Source organism: Lampetra planeri, chromosome 1, assembly GCF_965212315.1.
Source record: "Lampetra planeri chromosome 1, kcLamPlan1.2.h2, whole genome shotgun sequence".
Lineage (NCBI taxonomy): Eukaryota > Metazoa > Chordata > Hyperoartia > Petromyzontiformes > Petromyzontidae > Lampetra > Lampetra planeri.
The window spans coordinates 15,846,928-15,864,488 of record NC_136107.1 but is presented as its reverse complement, the minus strand read 5'-3'; the positions used below and the strand labels follow the sequence as shown (position 1 = coordinate 15,864,488).

Genomic DNA, 17,561 nt, shown 5'->3' with positions numbered 1-17,561 from the left:
GCATGGTGATGTCAATTGTATTGAGTTACTATGAAGTGGGTTTTAAAGGAGTTCAGTACAGAGAATGACCATGATCTAATGGTATCTGTTAAGTTTAATCTGTTGGATAGTATGCAGTAAAACTGTGAACTCGCTTTTTTTCACAAACATGAACACTGACTATAGAAATGTAAAGTTTGCTTAAAGGTCACACATAAAAAAAAAACATCATTTCTAAATATTTTTTTATTCAGACTGAATTTTTAAATACACAATACAAGAACTTATTAGAAAAATGACACACCATGATTTAAATTAGAAAAAAACATAAATAGCTGAAGTATTACTTCAAGTTTACAAACATAGGCAAATATATCTTAACATAAAAGAACTTAAATAGAAAAGGATAGCACCCCCCGTTTGGTTTAATAGCTGTCAAATTTGGCCCAAGATATGAAGAGAAGTCACAGTTGTTAAATGGAAAAAACTGAACAGGAGCAGTAATTGTTGATACAGGTTGAAGACATACATTCAACTTAATGCTGATGTGAAGATGGATTATATGTCTACAGATGGATTACACACCAGGTTTTCTATGTACACAGTGGCTAGGGCTGCCAAAAAACATAAACAAAATCACCAGCTGGTGGGGACTTTTAGACACGCATCTTTCAAAGGTGGAAAAAGTATGTGTGAATTTGTATATCCCAACACTGATCCTTCCAGTGTCCTAACCTATGAAGCATACTGTGTTTCAGGATGTGTTTTAATTGCAAACATCTGGCTGTTAAATTACAGGTTTTAGTTCAAGCCACAAAACAAGCCACAGAGAAACCATTAAAGCAATCTCAATTCTTCAAAGAAATAACATGGCATAAAATATAAACATTTACAACTGTTACTTATAATTGGCAGCCCTGGCTGAAAACCATAATTTCAAGTTTATTTCTGTAAGGTTAAAAACAATAAAGATGAAAACGCCTCTTCCCCAGGACTTCTTGCAGGCTCCGTCTCCAGCTCTCTGGAGCAGTCACGTGCACAGTGCAGAGTCACAAACACACCACAACGTCTTCCAGTATGGAATGGATATTGCCTCATCTCAGATGAAGCCAGTAACAAAACATAAAAAAAACCTACAACTACCTCAACACGTTAACTAACCATTAAAGCCGAACTGCCCTTACTATTCACCTTGTCGGCTTAAGTCCATTCGTTCCCATCCTATGCCTTAACAGCTCTGCTCCATCTCAGTGCCTAATCACTCTCCTGAGTATGACAATGCACGTCTCCCTTCTGCGACTCCGAGCCTGGCAGCTGCTGGCCATACTTGTCCACACACCAGCAGAGGCCGCGTTGCCTGCCCCGCGATGGCTTGCACTGCAACACAAAAAGGCAAGTGTAGTTGTTTTAGGTGTGCATTTAAATATTGTTTCCTAACCAATGCGATGAGATTTCTTTGGCACTGCGCCAATATTATGTGATGTACAACCTAATTCCAACCTTTTCAAAAGGTTGTATCTGACAAATTTTTGTTTAAAAAAATCAGACGTTAGTGTGTAGCGTTTTTGCAAAAATGAAGAAAATAATTCACAAAATAGGAATATGCATGCTTTTTCAAATATACAATTGTGATATCCTGTGTTAAGCTTTTTTTTTTTTACAAAAATTGACAGTTACTGAGAACTGGGTTTCAGGTTTTCCCATAGGGGAAAGATTGAGCAATGCAATCAGCTCCTGTGCAGGTGCTTGATGGACTATTACAATGCAGGATTTAAGAGATATATGAAAGTGAAATGATCCTCTATGAATCAGATGTTTACCTGCTTCTTCTTGTAGTAGCCCTTCTTGTCGCAGTTTGGAATGTAAATGCCTTTCGGACTCAGTTGTGACATGCTTTTCAGATTCTCCAAAATGTTCTCCATGTTTTTGCGGCACGGTCCCTGGTGAAAGTCAAATGTGTACAAGGTAGTGTTAGTGGATGAATCCTGTGCAAAACAACATTTTAAAAGGACGTTATCATTTAAAAATTGCTTAATTATGCAATTCACATTAACCTATTCATGACAAAGTGTATTCCGGCATGTCTTGATATGCTGCACGGATATTACATAAGCAGAGCAATACCATCCATCAGAAGTTTCAGAGTTTGCCTTTGCTGTGACTGTAATTATGTGGTGGTTAAGGGGTAGAGCACTTTTCTGAGGAATACAAAAAATATATCCTATACTTGTTTCAGATAACCTGCAATGGCAAAAAGGGTAACAGTGGGGGTGAAAGGCACAGAGCCGACAAGCCATGGAGGCACTTACATAATCATTCTCGTGGTGTTTGCTGAGCATTTGGTGGATACGCGTGTCCCCCTTCTCCTTCTGGTCCAAGGTCTTCATGCCGGTGCGAAGCTTCTTGAGTTCCGCCTCCAGTAGCCGGTTGTGTGGCCTGGGCGGATGCGTGGTGATGTGTGCAGTCTCAACCGGCAGCATAGTCACAGACTCTGCCTCTTCGCTCGAGTTCACAGTGCCTGCAAAACAAGTCATTCCTCGTCAGCATTAACAAAGTAAAACATTCCTCATTTAACCTTTATAGGCTGTTGGGATAAGTGTTGTCAGCAAACAACTATCTGGAAGGGGTAGTGTGGCCAGCACCATGCTTGCCCGCCATTGTCTCTCTGTATTGATGTTTACACGCCAGGTACTCATTTAAGGCTGAGTCGCCCTTGGGGAGACCCAGGACATGTTTGATATCACTCCACTGATATGTTAGCTGCCCTCAGAAATCAAACTTCAGGTTGCCAGATTTTTAGCACAGCCTACGATCATATACACTTGCTTTCTGTTATGCAGCAGGGCTTGAATCGTGAACTATGTTCACTGCACCAATTTCACCGCCACGCGCAATAGATTTCTTGTTAAATGGGTTCATCTCCGAGCAAGCTTTTGCAACAGGAATGAAGTATTCACGATGTTTTATTGCATTCATTATTTCGTGAGTTCATTTTTGCTGCAGTTCACCAAGAGGGCCAGCAATTATAGCAAAGTGGATGCAGATGGCGCACTGCACACAGTACGGAGTTTTAGTCTTGCCTCACATTCGCATGTCCCCAGAATGTAACTTGCAGGGCGTGCGTTTCAAAGCCACGTTCCGTTCAGTTATTTCACCATAAAGATACACGAAGCAATGCACAACACTGTAGTATATATCTGTATTTTAAATGAGTGCATTCTGTACGTTTTCCAGAGAGAGATGATGGACAATGCCACCTTTGTACAGAGTATATACAGTACACTGAGACGTTTCAGATGAAAATGTATATCTTTGGAGTTGCAACGCTTAAAATATGGAGATTAAAAAAATATGGAGATAAAAAACGGTCACAATTTTTAAACCTACAACTAAACTTCACCATGTTAACATGAACCCCCAAAGTTAACTTTGCACATTCAAATGACCTGGTGGGGGGGGGGGGTAAATAAATGATCTCCTCTGGGTTTTTTGGAACTCTTCTTTTAGCGAGAAAAAAATTATTCTGATTCCGATCTGAATAAAGCGCAGTTATGGGCGCGACACGTGAACGGCATTCCTGAAGCTGGGCTATGCAAATAGAAACTGCGACGCACTTTTGAGGCTTCAAAAGCCAAACGTTTCAACGTGAAACTTGTTAAGGTTTTATCGTAATGTAACGGACAATTATTTATGTTTGATTGAATAGATATCGCTGACAGCACTTGGCTGTCAGCTGAGCTAATTCCGCATTTCCAGATATTCGCATTATGTGAATTGTGGATGATTGTATACACAGTACGGGCGCAGTACGGTATTTGTGCATGAACTGAGATAATACGTTACATTTGCACACGTTTGTATGCACTCGAAGACGTGCACACATGCTTACGTACATTTTTATGCATACGTTACACAGGAACCTCGCCAATAACCTGCACACAGAGATGTGCACTGAACACACATACACCTAATGGCACTATTATATACACTAACATTCACCAGCACACATCCACACACACCGATTCAACATTCGCGTATACGAATATGCACACCTCCAAGCCAGGCATTCTGAATCTGAATACGCGGACCTTGCACACGTCTGTTGGGAGACAAGAGCTCTTAAGACCCAGCACGGCACACGGGAGTGTGGTGTGGTCATTAAGCACGCCTGTCCGGCCGCCTTTTTCTCCCCAGTGTTGATTGGTAGAGTGAACTTAGGGGCTTTGACCACCACTCACCAATTGGTATATATTCATGGTTGGTATTGGAACCCAGGTCGCATGATCTATGGCGCAGTGCGTGAAACCACCATTTCACCATCACTAACCACACGTCTCATCCACAAAAGCACTCAACACATTCGCATTTAACACTCATACTTTAGAACGGAAATAACTGAATATGTAGTTGGCTAACGTTGCGAGAAATGGCCCATCTTCCGAGATGTTGCACCGACTTGTAATTACAGACCACACACTATACACTGCGTGACTATTGATGGACGTGTTGAGAGTGCGTGCGTTTCATTTTGAGTTGCATAGTACCCTGCCACCACTGCAAACGATCATACCTCTCTCACGGGGGAAAAGAGAATCAATCTCCTCTAATCCTCATCCCTCACTCACCCTGCCCGCTCTCGTTGGGATTAGCACCTGCCGCTGCCGTTGCTCCCCCTTGCCGCTGCTGGTGCAGTCTGTAGACCGTGAGGTTCGTGCAGACGCCGCGACCGTCGAGCAGCGCCTGTAGGGGCCGCCGTTCCCCGAGGGCCGGACTGCACTTGAGTCCCTCGCCGCAGCGCTCCGTGTAGACGCCGCACGCGTTGCCGGCGAGGAGCGCGCACGTGAGGCAGCAGCCGCAGCCGGGCTCCCGCACCGTCTCGGCGCAACCTGTCGGCGGGTCGCCGCACACGGCCAGCGCTGCTGCGTCGCACGGCTCGCATCGCACGGCCGCCTCGTCAGCCGACAACGACGAGACGCTGGCACCGGGCAGAGCTACCCGCAGCAGTAGCAGTAGAAGAAGCGGCGGCGGTTGGAACGTATGGAGGAGATTGCGGCGCATTGTGGTGGTTGATGGGAGTGTGTGGCGCTGGGCACACGGCTGTATGTGTCTGCTTGTCTCTATGGTCTACCGTGTCTGCTGCCTCCTCTCGTCTGCAATGAGCTGTATGCACTATGCGCTGGCTCTTTACAATGCTCGCGTATGTTGCTCGTCTGCAGTCTATAATGAGGCTTAACGCACACCGCGCAAGTCAGTATGATATAATGCACGTACGTGTGGATACACACGTACGGTATGGTGTAAGTGCAATGTGCAAGATAGTCACTGCGTAAAAATCAGTTTCCCTGCGATATTTATACAGAGCCCTTAAAACGGAGTGTTTTTCACCACCACCCTGTACTTCTAAATGTAACTAAAGTGTATCGAACTGACAAACCACGCAGCCCTTTGTAAATTTCCCAACGTATCTTCTAGTAACGTAAGTAAAGGGAAACAAGTTTATCGTGCTATTTCGCGAACGACGACTCGTTTCATTTACAAATACATACGCGTATGGTATTCGCACCTACTGGATCATTTTATAATTACTTTTATCGCAAGGCGGGTGTGTGGAGGGAGGGTCGAATAGAGAAACAAACAAAAAAAAATAAACTAAACAAAAAGTATTTCAAGACAAGTCGCCGCCTCTGTGACAGTCTCGTTCGAGCAGACCCGTCTTTTATAAGAAACATAAGGCCGGCCCCGGACCGTGGTTTGCCGCTGCCGCGCGTTACATCACTGGCTCGGCCCGGTGCGGCGTCAGTGCCCGTGCCCACCCCCCCGCGTGTGTGCGTCACTTTTTGGAAGTTCTTGGAGATATGCCAGCAGCAAACAGCACGGTGAATTATGCCGGCTTGCCGCCACCCCTAAGTTATGGGGGGAGGTGGTGATCACGGCATGTAAGGGTGTGTGCGCAACGCACGTATGGGTTCCGTGTAATCATTTCATCATTATTGTAATCGACAGGATGTTCACGTAACAAAAAGGGGATGAGATGGAATGGTGCAATTAGCTCCCCGTGTGTAGGTGCTAGCGAGCGAGGTCTCGGTGGATGTATCACGACGCTCAAGCGTAAGATGTTGGCAGATTGGGGAGGTCTTCGTCCAACAGTGGACCTGATGATGTCGATCATGATGATGATGTCGATCATGATCATTTTCAGCAATGTGTCAATCTGTGTTGTTGGATGGGCTCCCTCGAGACTGTATCCGTCAATGTGGGTTGTACTTCATTGGACCACGCTGGTCAGTGCGGGTTGGTGAAGTGGGAGAAAAGGGAGCTACGACTGGTTAAGATATAATTTGCCACGAATGTTATAGCTATAGCCGGGAATTTAACTAACCACTGCGCTGTTACGTCCGAAATTGAAAAATATCAAATACTTATTCAAACCAGCGGTTCAGATATTACAGCGAAAACGCTCCACCAATATTGATCGATTGATGCCGATTAACATTATCCTTTTTATGCTGAAATTGTGGGCAGACAACCTCACACAAAGGACACGGTGTGCGGGGGAAGTCTTCATCTCGCAGTGGATTGACTATATTTATGGTTGACGATAAACGACAGACGCATCTTAATCGCGTACAGAAGATTGTACTTAACGGGTTCAATTTGACGCCACAGCCACTCGTAGGCCGCTACATTCACCAGTGAAAAAAAACCGAGTCTAAGTTAATCATTACATCTCTAGGCGGTGGTGGAAGGACGTGTTTTTTTACAATGCAATACAAACAATACAACCTGGATTATGAGACTACTCACAGCGGGCTAACAGCAGTTAGGCAACTCGTCAATTGTTATTTTTTACGCAAGAGGGACTAAGCGAAGAGTGGGGTTCGCATGCGTACAGGGGATTTCAAGACATTTCTCCATTCATGTTTAAAAATACATGCATACAGCCACGGATGCCATGATTTAGAATACTAATAATGGTAATAACAACGCACAGCCCGTTTCCAATCGGCTGTTGGATGGGAGGCCGGAGTTTGTTTTTACCATACTTCTCCACATTGGTCACAGTAATTTTATGTGTTTCCAAAAATAGCCTTAAATACTGACATGCTCATAAAGGTATTTGTAGCTTTTGTATACTCAGTGGGTTGGTTGCTAGGCGGATTGTTGCTTCGCAGGATCTTCAGATGACCTTCATCCAGCAATGGATTGATCATGGCTGATGGTGAAATGCACAGTGGCTATTGCGAAACATTCTAACATGGGCAAATGAGGACAGGTAAATCTGGAAATGTGTTTAAATAGGCGAGCGACGCTCCTGTCTGGACACCATGTATGCAACAAGGTTTGTGTTTCAATGGATTGCTGCCGCAGTGTCTGTTCTTGTCGGATTTGGTTGAAGATGCTCCAAAGGGAATCTTCAGGTATGGTCGATCCAATGCCGGGTCATCAAGCCGCCGTCCGTAAACTCCCTCAATCCAGCGATGTTAACATTGTTATCCACCCAGCGCCTGCACACGAGCTGATTCCATCGCTCTATCTCCTCCGCACACGTACACTCTGTTACTTTCCATTGCTTGGGCAAGTATTTATGAGCATCTGCAATTTGCCGTATGCTAAGGTGTACGCAGTGCAATACATACTTCACTATTGCATTTACAGATTATTTTTTAAGCACTATCAACTGTAATCAACCCTCCGAGCGACGTGTCCTGCCCACGTCACTTTTTTTTTAAAGGTTTCATTGCAGTATGCCCACAAAGGAATACGACACTTGTACATGTCCCGACCGCGTCTTTTACCGATTCTTCTTTGTTTAATCATTCGAGTAAATAAGGGCCTTAGAGGTATTACCGTTTCAATATGTAACGTGTTTTAATGCACACACAGCCTTTGAATGGTGATACAAACGCCAAGCAGTTGAATATGTAGGCTTTTGCGACCAATAATATCGATAAAAAAGGTTTTTTGTGTCGATCACCGAAGTATAAATGTGTCGTTAAAACCGCCACCACCCGACACAGCCAGTTTGTCACTTAAACAAAAAGTGCCAATTAGTTACCGCTTCTGCACACCCGGTGTTGGATAGTAAACACACGACAACATTAATAATTCGAGTACGACGTTTCGCTGATGATGACATCACCATCTAACCCCCCCCCCAAGAAAAAACCCCACCGTTATTGGAAACGCTGAGCAGTTTCGGCGTTCTGGCAAAGGTGCGTGAATGTGGGCTCGGTGTCGGCCTGTCGTCAGAATTGCTGCCGGTTGGGGGCAGCTTGCTAGTGCTTTGGGAGCTCGTGTGTCCACATCGAGTGCAGCATTCAGCTATGATGCACTTTTCCACAAAGTCTAGGCGCCACAGCTTTCAGTGGCCCAGCTGAGGTTATTGAATTGAGAGTTAACTTTTTGTTTGTTATAGGGCATAATGCTTCGCTGATCAGACATTTTCAATATTTTCGGGTGTGGCTGGCGTAGTTCTTTTTAAACACAAGTGTGTTCACAAATAAACTACGTTTTGCCATGTGTGTATTTTAAGTTTAAACTTCATTTCTTGCATGATACTGATCTGTTGTTTTATTATTCACCGTCAGTGAGTCATGAGGTAACACAGACCTGGACATTTTTACTCGGTGATTGATGAATGAATTACGAAATTTACCACTGCAAGTGAGACATGCCTACAGTATTCATGGTAATGTACAGGACCGTGTTATTTGTCTAGGACCAAATCACCTAGAATGCGTCCGATCTTGACACGTATCGGAACCTAAGCAATGTTAAACCTGGATCGCGCGTGTATGGGAATACAATAATAGGGGGTTTCCTCTTTTTTCTGGCAACAAAACTGAAAACTGAAACCTTTTTACGAGGAATCATGTGTGCATTAACCACAATACTTGTGGTAAATATGCAAACAAAAAACACACTCTGATAATATATGCATTGTCCTTGAAACTGATTGGTCCACACCAGAGACGGTTTTCTTTTGAGTCTCGTCTCAATTGGTGCTAGACCAGAGGACGCCAAAAGGCGTACAGCTCAAATATAATGCACTATCAAAGTAATGAGGGCTCTGGGAAAGCATCTACATCATTAGACCTCCTTTGCCAGTACCAAAATATAATAATAGGGTTTTCCCCTTTTTTCTGGAGTGGCTTTGAGTGACCCGCCACTAGCCCGGGTGGTCGTACATAGAGACAACACGTCGGGCCTCACGCATGCCGAATGAGGTCAGCTACAAATGGAGGATGTCTCCTTGTTGAACTTGCGGCGCCGCGCAGAAACTGACCACAAAAACCCTGAGCCGAAGGGAGTCTCGCGGTTCGTCCTTCGGGAAGGCCTGCTGATGAGGTGGCAGGAGGTTTCGCAACGTTTATGCATTGTGGTTCCCACCTTCCTGCTAGGTACAGTAGATTAACGCGGGCAGTGCACGAAAATAAGTTTATGCACCTCGGGCATTGGAAAACTGTATTAACCTTGCAACGAGACTTTTATTGTCCGGCAATGTCAAACGATGTCTTCCATCTGATCAAAGGTTGCACTGATTGTGCGTGCCGCAAGCCACCATCGAAAAATGATCAACCCTCGTTACAGTCCATCACGGTGTCTCGAATTAACGAATTGGTTGCGTTTGACATTCTGGGGCCCTTTCCGGCTACGCAAAAGGGGAATAAATGTATCCTAGTCGGGGTAGAGTATTTTTCCCGGTGGCCAATGTCTTGGCCATTGCCTGACCAAACGGCTGCATCCATAGCCGATTCATTTTTTGCACGGCTACGTGATGGATAAGGGGGCCCCCGAGCAGCTTCTCACGGATCAGAGTCGGAATTTTTCGTCCAAGCTGCTGCACGCAGTGTGCGACGTGCTGGGTACAAAAAGATTAGAACATTCCCATACCATCCCCAAACAGATGGTATGGTGGAACGCCTGCACAGAACCTTTACATCGATGCTCTGTCAGGCAGTTAATGAGGCGCAGACAGATTGGGATTTGCACGTTCCGGGAGTCTTGGCAGCGTACAGGATGGCCCCACACGCCTCTACGGGATTCTCCCCGTTTTTCCTCATGTATGGGCGAGAAAACGAACCCCCCATTGAGGCACATATGGGTATGGCCTCAAGGGAAAAGAGAGCTGCCATGCCCGTTCCCCTGCAGGGCACGCTGGGTGGTATCTCTGAAGCTCGCGAAGCAGTCAGAGAAAACACTGCCAAGGCACAAGCTGCTAATGAAAAGAATGCGGGGCAACATGAGCAAGTGCTTCCATGAGCAATTGGGGACATGGCCTGGTTATACTGCCCACGGGTTCCGCTGGGTACGTCCCCCAAGTTACATCGACCATGGCAAGGTCCCGTCGAGGTGATGGAAGTCAGCAGGCCACTATGTGAGGATTCAGGCGGGACGCCGCTGTTGGTTTGTTCACTCTTCGCGCCTGAAACCATATGTCCATCCCCCTATAAACAGCTCACCCCCAAGCCATGTGCGGCCCATGTCTGGTGTTTCATGACGAGCTGGGGCAATCAGCCAAGGATATTGTGCCTCAGGAAAAAAGCGTTGTGCCGCCCACAGTTTCCATGTCCGGGGAACCTCAAGAAGCCGCCATGTGTGATGGGTCACTGGCTGGAGCCCGGTAAAATTTATCCAAAGAGTCTACCCCTTCAAGGCTTGTGTGCAAGCCCCCGTTGCCCGGAGAGGCACAGAATTCCGTCCAGAGTGATGGACCGGCATCAAGGACCCGGTCAAAATATTTACAATTCCACTAAGTGGGTCATTGCGGGTTGTTTTTTCTACATGCGGGTATTCCGCCCTAATGAGCATCAGGCGTCGGGTTATGTATGCAGTTCGTCTGCCCTAATGTTCGTCAGACGTTGGGTCAATTTTTTGTTTTTATTTTTATTACTGAAAGAACCAAGAATAAGTCTACATTATAGACAGCCAGTATGCTCACTGAGGTTAAGAACCAGGCTACAGTCTACATTATAGACTGGCAATACACTCATCCAGCTTAATAACCATTGCTACAGTCTACATTATAGACTGCCAGTACACTTACCAAACTTAATAACCAGGCTACAGTCTACATTATAGACTGCCAGTACACTCGCTCCGATTAAGAACCAGGCTACAGTCCACATTAGTGTTTTTTCTTATTTTAATTTTAAATGTTTATTATTTTTATTCACTTTAATTGTATTATTTTTCTTCTATGTTCGTGACTTTGCCCTGATGCTGTACACTTATTATGAGCCGAGACTGCTTAATTTTTAAGAAGGGCGGGGGGGGGTGATGTAGAGACAGTGCGGGTGCAGGAACAGTACGTGGCCTAGTGGTCACGAGGGGTAATTACAGGGGTGGAAATTAACAAAGCGAGTTGTGAGAAGGGGGGAACCAGCTGGGAAGTTCGGGAACGGGCTAGAGAGTTCGAGAAAGGGGGCGTGGCCAGGGGCAGAGTGAGGGCCACGCTGGGAATAAAAGGAGGCGAGAGGCAAGGTTCCAGGTTGCCGTTGGATCGGGGTCTTCACACCGTTGCTGTCTTCGCGTCGTCGCTGTCTTCGCGTCGTCGCCACTTGTGTGCGATTCCTGGCCCAAGTCATCTGTGCATCATCCCTGGCCCAAGTTATCTGTGCGTCATCCCTGACCAAGGTATCTGTGTGAAGTGCCCTAAATAAGAAATAAAGAAAACTCTCCAGTTTGTGTTGTCCGAGAGTCATTACAAATGGAAGACTTTCATAAATCAAAATACATATTTGTCCACTAAATATGTATCCCCTCGTAATAATGAAAATTAGTGTTTCAAGATACAAAAAACTGTATATTTTCACGGGTGAAAAAGGGATGCTTACCCAGACATAGATGGAGAAGATAAAAACTGGGAACAAAACAAGCCAATTGTGGATGTTTGACGTCAGTAATACGGTGTTAAACATACATTTACATCCCCATGAAACATCCTACTGCCTGGCCACTAAAGGTCGGTCCTCCCCACCTCCCTCCCAACTCGCACTGACGCCACTAATCTGAAGTCATGTAGCAACAACAACGTGCTATGTGGACGGAGCATCTCACGGTCCGCGAACGTGGGAGCGAGCACACACTCGCGGAGCTTCCTGTCGGTGGTGATTCCTGCCCACGTCACTCTTTGACGCACAACGAGTGGCGCGCGCGCACTCATTGAGAATGGGCACATAACGCACGTGCACTGCTACCCCCCAGGCACAGCCCCCGTATTTAATATTCGGGGTGGGGGGGGATCCCTCTTCTAATTTATCATATTAATAAATTAAAATGTTGTAAAATATGCAAACTGTTAGTACAATTAAGCGATGGGTGACGGGGTGTTTTTCTCAATGTGCAGGGTGCTCCACATGTCTTGTGACCACCCACTCGCAATTAATTGATCCCTAATATTTGTTTTTGTTATTTTATATTGCTTACATTATATTGCACATCCATTGGTATACAAATACATAAAGTTTCAAATACTTAAATTAGGGTCGCAAGACCATATTCTAACAGCTATTTAACCACCCTTCACGACGTACATATAAATAACAAGGTCAGTTTCACGCTGCATTTCATCTTATTCACTAGTTATTTTCCTTTCCAATCGTTGACTTTCATTGTTCAATAACGAATGCAAATGTAAACATGCAATATATGCACTGCAGCATTTGCTCTGTCGTAATTCTAATATCCGCAGTACATTGTCCAGAGGAGTTTATATTGGGCACAATCAAACCACACAACTGTTGTGTGAGCTTTCACATTGCATTTTAATTCCGACAGAATTTTGGATTTGTGATGACCGAAATAATATCGTTGCTGTCATCATATTTAGTTACCCTAGATGGCATATGTTACTGCTTTCCAACTATTAACCATCAAACAGATAACTGTAAGTACAGTATGTATTGTTTATATTATCAGGGTTATTCAAAAAGGTGGACCCAATTTCAAAGCAGTATATTTCACGACGGCAACAATTACACAAAAAGTTACAAACGGTTTAATGAGTTATCAAGTTTTACTAACCATTTTATAAATGCTCTATGTGCCCTCCACCTGCTGTACGGACAACATCGAGACGATAGTTGAATTCGTCCCAAACGCCTCTCTTCTCACGTTTTCCTCTGAGGTGCGTGGTCGCCCTGTGCTCTTCCCCTTACATAAACAGCCTGTTTCCTCAAATTGTCGGTACCAATGACAAATGCTCTTTGACATTGGCGGATCAATGCCAAAACGCCGTTGAAACGCACGCTGCCCCGCAATTACGGATTCGGTCTTGCTGAACTGCAGAACGCAAAACGCCTTGTGTTGCGGGGTCACCATCTTGCGAATGACTGAGGCTCAGGGTTGTTTGTGCGCTGGGAGAGGCATCTAGCGGCAATCATTTGAAATTCTATGCCCCGCCTTTCAAGCGGTAAGAGTTTCATTCATGGGTGGTTCGTGGTTGCAGAGATATAGCGATTTCAAATCGGGTCCATCTCTTTTAAACACCCTGTATAAAGAAGCCAACGACAATTATAATCAGAACCAGTACAACTGCCTTCATGTACAGGACTTTTTCACAACTTACTCCATGTTTACAGTATTTGATACAAATTAACTGCTCTATGTGCAAATAGTGCTGTTTACACTTATCTTAATTAAATATTAGAGTAAAATATGACGCAGTAGAGAATATGTGAACCTAAAAAACCCATAATGCCCTGAAATAAAATCTAGTTTTGCAGCTCACTTATATTTTAAAAGCCTGGCGTTCCGTTTTTCTAACTAAATTAAAAGAGCCTTTCAGAAGGCATGAATCAAAAAGTTATAGAAAGTGGACCCCCCAGATGTGGGGGTAAAAAAAAGTTGATCCAACAGGTTTACAAAAACGATCGACCCCCCCAAAATTTGTTTTCACTCCCCCCCAAAAAAGAATTGTCATTTGTACGTATATATTCCTACACACAATCGAGTCAGTAGTATCTGCACACATTAGGGGGGTGGGGGGAGAAGAGGACATCAGGGGGGGGGGGGGCGACGGGCGAGGCGCAAAGCGCCGAGAAGCGCTCTGCAGGAGTTAAAGTAAAGAAGCCACAGGCCGCCGAATTGCTCGTATATTAAAAACGACCAGAGAGAGAAAAAAAAACCCTAAAAATAAGTTGCAGCTTCCTTTAGGTAACTGAGTCGGATTAGGAACAGCTGTGGAATGCTTTACTCGAGCACAATGTTGATTTGATGTACTTTCTTCACATAATCTGACCCATATTTATTTTCTGATCATTAGGCGCCTGGCTCTAAAAATACCCGAGTCATAGGAGAGCATGCAATAGTTGTAATTTTGTAAGTTTTTTTCCATTATTACTTTGCTGACTTCTAAAATTGGCGTACAATTCAAGTGTGTTGAGTTTGACAAGTGATCGGAATGTATGAGAAGGTGGAGTTATAACAAATGGCGGTGTGTTGCAACTGTAGGTTAAGAAAGGTCATCTATGAGGTATAAACCTAATGTAGAAAAAAGCCTGTGGCACCACAACAATATAATGTAAAGGCCACTGCACAAGCAGTCAAGCACTGAAAACAAATGTAATTCTTGGGATGAAGACGTTTCCAGAAACAGCTTATGATAAATTGGTGCACATTAGTGTAGTGTAAAACGTTTTACTTGTGGCATACTGCTGGAAGCGGAGTAAAGGCCAGACAGCAAGATGACTATGATAGGGAAGGGATGCTTGGATGTAAGTCCCCAAAACAGACAAATAGGGCACCGCTCAATCTGAACATCAGGAATAGGGACGGAGCACAGGGCAGGAAGGGGAGGACGAGGAGAAGGAACGACTGGGTCAAGATGTCAGGGATGAGAGGGTGAAGAGAGGAGAGGGAAGATCGGGAAAGAGAAGGGACCAAGCAGAGTGAGCTGCACAGAGCAGAGTCTGTTTTCACGGGGGGCGGGGAGGGGGGAGTGGTTTAGAGTGCGGGTGGCCAAACACAGGTCATGTGATTTACAAGAGGTTTGCTCCTACGGAGGGGTTCTTGGCGCCTCGCGCCACGTCCGTCGTCCCCGCTGATATCCCCCCCCCCAATTATTTGGGGGTCACAAGACATCTCGACGATCCTGTAGAAAGTGTCTTACTGTGGCTTTGCAATTGCCCTCATATGTCTTGAATAACACTGTAGCAGGACTATATTTTATGTCAACGACTTCGTGGACGCTTTTATTATTGATGTAATAACACAATATAGGATGGTCAGTTCTTATATAATGGGAAAAATAGTGGATCGACCAGAACCTGTGGTTATACGGAGTCAGGATAATAGCACCACAGATAGCAGGAGTTTCATTGTGCTATATTATTATATTATTAATATAAATCAAGCATACTGGCTTATTTCAAATGAAACATTGCTTCATTAATGGATTTAGCAGACCATAACTAGTTGACGGCCAAGCAAAACTTAACCTCACATCACCTCGTGTCCCTGCTTGCATGCAGGATCGGTAGGAATGATAATTTATGGGCCTAGTTAAATTCCATTCAAGGATACAGAACATGTTTTCTAGGAATGCTTGCAAGAGATTTAGTAAAAAAATAACTGCAATTTACAATCGATATGCTGTTTTGAATGTATAATCGGAAATGCAGAGAGTGTGCTTGTGCTGAATACTGAACACTCCTAATATATACATTTTCAAACCTCCATACTTGGCACTTGTAGACTGTTGCAGACTATACCCCAAATAATTATCCACACTGTCTCATGTACTGTCCTCTGTAATAAAAGTAAAACTGGAAAAGTTGGATTAAAAAAATTAGAGAAGGAGAAATGGTAGTTTGCAGACGGCAAGTGCTATGAATAAAGGCTTCAAACAACACACAATACTGTGCAAAGATCACACAGCCTCTGTGCATATGCATCTCTTGACAAAGTTTATTGTGGTCCTCTAGTCGTCGGCCACCATCAAAATAAATTTGAGCAAATGTGACTGAGTTAAGACAAGAGGACAACAATGCACTTGTTTAGCAAATGTTGATAGTATGTGCATCTGCACAACGTTTGGTGCTCTTGAAACAATTTTGCTTATTGTTTGAAACATTATGGTTTATCAGCCTGTGCTATTATTCTCTTATAATGGGTGTTATTCATTATTTGTAGATTTGAACAGCAGATTTCAGCCCATTGTACCCCTGTTCACCTGAGATCAACTTCCCTGTATATAATGGCAGAGAAGCAAGAACATCTAAAATATAGCCTCTTTTGCTGAGGTGAAAACCTGAGCAAGTGAAGTCTGCCCAGCTCTTGTCTCCAGTGCTAGGTCTCTTCACCTCACTTGACCTTTAAAACGATTGCCCACTATCTATATTCGGCAATTCAGATTCCAGAATTTTCAAGTCTATAAACATAGGACACATTATCCCCTCAATAACTTGTCATGTATACAGTTGTTGCTGTAGAAAATTGATTGGTTATCAAGTGCATATTGGTTATCAAGGTTATCATCATTGGTTATCAAGTGCATATTGTGCATATGGTAGTTGTCACCTTTTATGGGACTTTTTAAGCATACTGTGAATTTTACTTTCGTACAAAAATCACATGGATACATTACTGTATTGAGAACGTTACATTGAGAATGTAACATTGCATGTAGTATTGGACAATAATATACCTCGTGTGCATTGCAAATGGTTATCACAGTTGGCTACGTAAGGTGCGAAAGAAGTTCAACATACATATTAGCATGTTCGGCTATGTATGGTGCAAAAGAAGGTCCACGTACATACGTACCCAAAATTGGACGTTTACAATTTGCATTCAATTTGAATAATAATTAGCATTTCATTTGAATACATTTTATATCAGGTTTTCCGATTTTGCCAATACAGTACAGACCTCCTGATCACAGACTAAATATATTGTCTGGTGGTGACACAGCCCAGCAGTATCATATTCCCTGCCTGTTGCAGACATTTCTGATACTAGTCTGGTGGCCAGCCAGGCTATTGCAGGATATCTAATAACCGTTAAATACGTGCCGTTCGCTTTACAATGGACGTTAAATATACCCTGACGTCGTTAAAAATGGGAAGGCCATTGTGTGCCGGATTCATGGTCCAACATTTACAAAATTCGGTAAATTACATGCATGTTACTCAATTGGGATTGAACATACTGAATCGATCATCGCCCCCAACTGGCAGACGAATGCCGGTTTGCAGCCAGGTATTGAGTCACCTTGTACCCACATGGACAGCTGCCACTTGGGGGATGCCATTCATTTACTTAAACTAACATAACGTTTTTGTTCCCATATTTTTGATAATTGCCATAGTTTTCTTCAGATTATAACCTGATAAAAATATGTTTACTATATACAGCCAAATATATGTTGCAGTTCTCATGAAGTAAACATAATACAGTACTGTTTAACACGTAGGCTTTCGTGACCAAAATCATCCATCACACAGGTTTTTTGGGCTATATCTCATAAATATAAAACTGTGTCGTTAAACCCACCACCACCCGATACAGCCAATTAGTAAGAGTTGTCACGTAAACAGAACCTGCCAATTCGTTACGAGTACAGCACACCGGTGTGTTGG

The 17,561-nt window shown here is 44.0% G+C and overlaps 1 protein-coding gene across 2 annotated transcripts; it reads right to left on the bottom strand.

Moving 5' to 3' along the window:
* Positions 1 to 205: 205 nt before the first annotated feature.
* On the bottom strand, positions 206 to 5,654 carry LOC144718949 (insulin-like growth factor-binding protein 3). 2 transcript variants are annotated; one of them, XM_078594590.1, is made up of 4 exons: positions 4,605 to 5,654; positions 2,289 to 2,497; positions 1,800 to 1,919; positions 206 to 1,356 (listed from the first exon to the last, which is right to left on the bottom strand). In XM_078594590.1, the coding sequence occupies exons 1-4, from the start codon at positions 5,035 to 5,037 to the stop codon at positions 1,234 to 1,236; spliced, it is 885 nt and encodes a 294-aa protein (XP_078450716.1). In that variant the 5' UTR covers positions 5,038 to 5,654; the 3' UTR covers positions 206 to 1,233. The 2 variants fall into 2 exon arrangements, with proteins under 2 accessions (XP_078450716.1, XP_078450724.1); XM_078594598.1 differs by having other exon boundaries at positions 4,632 to 5,654.
* Between the last annotated feature and the right edge of the window lie 11,907 nt (positions 5,655 to 17,561).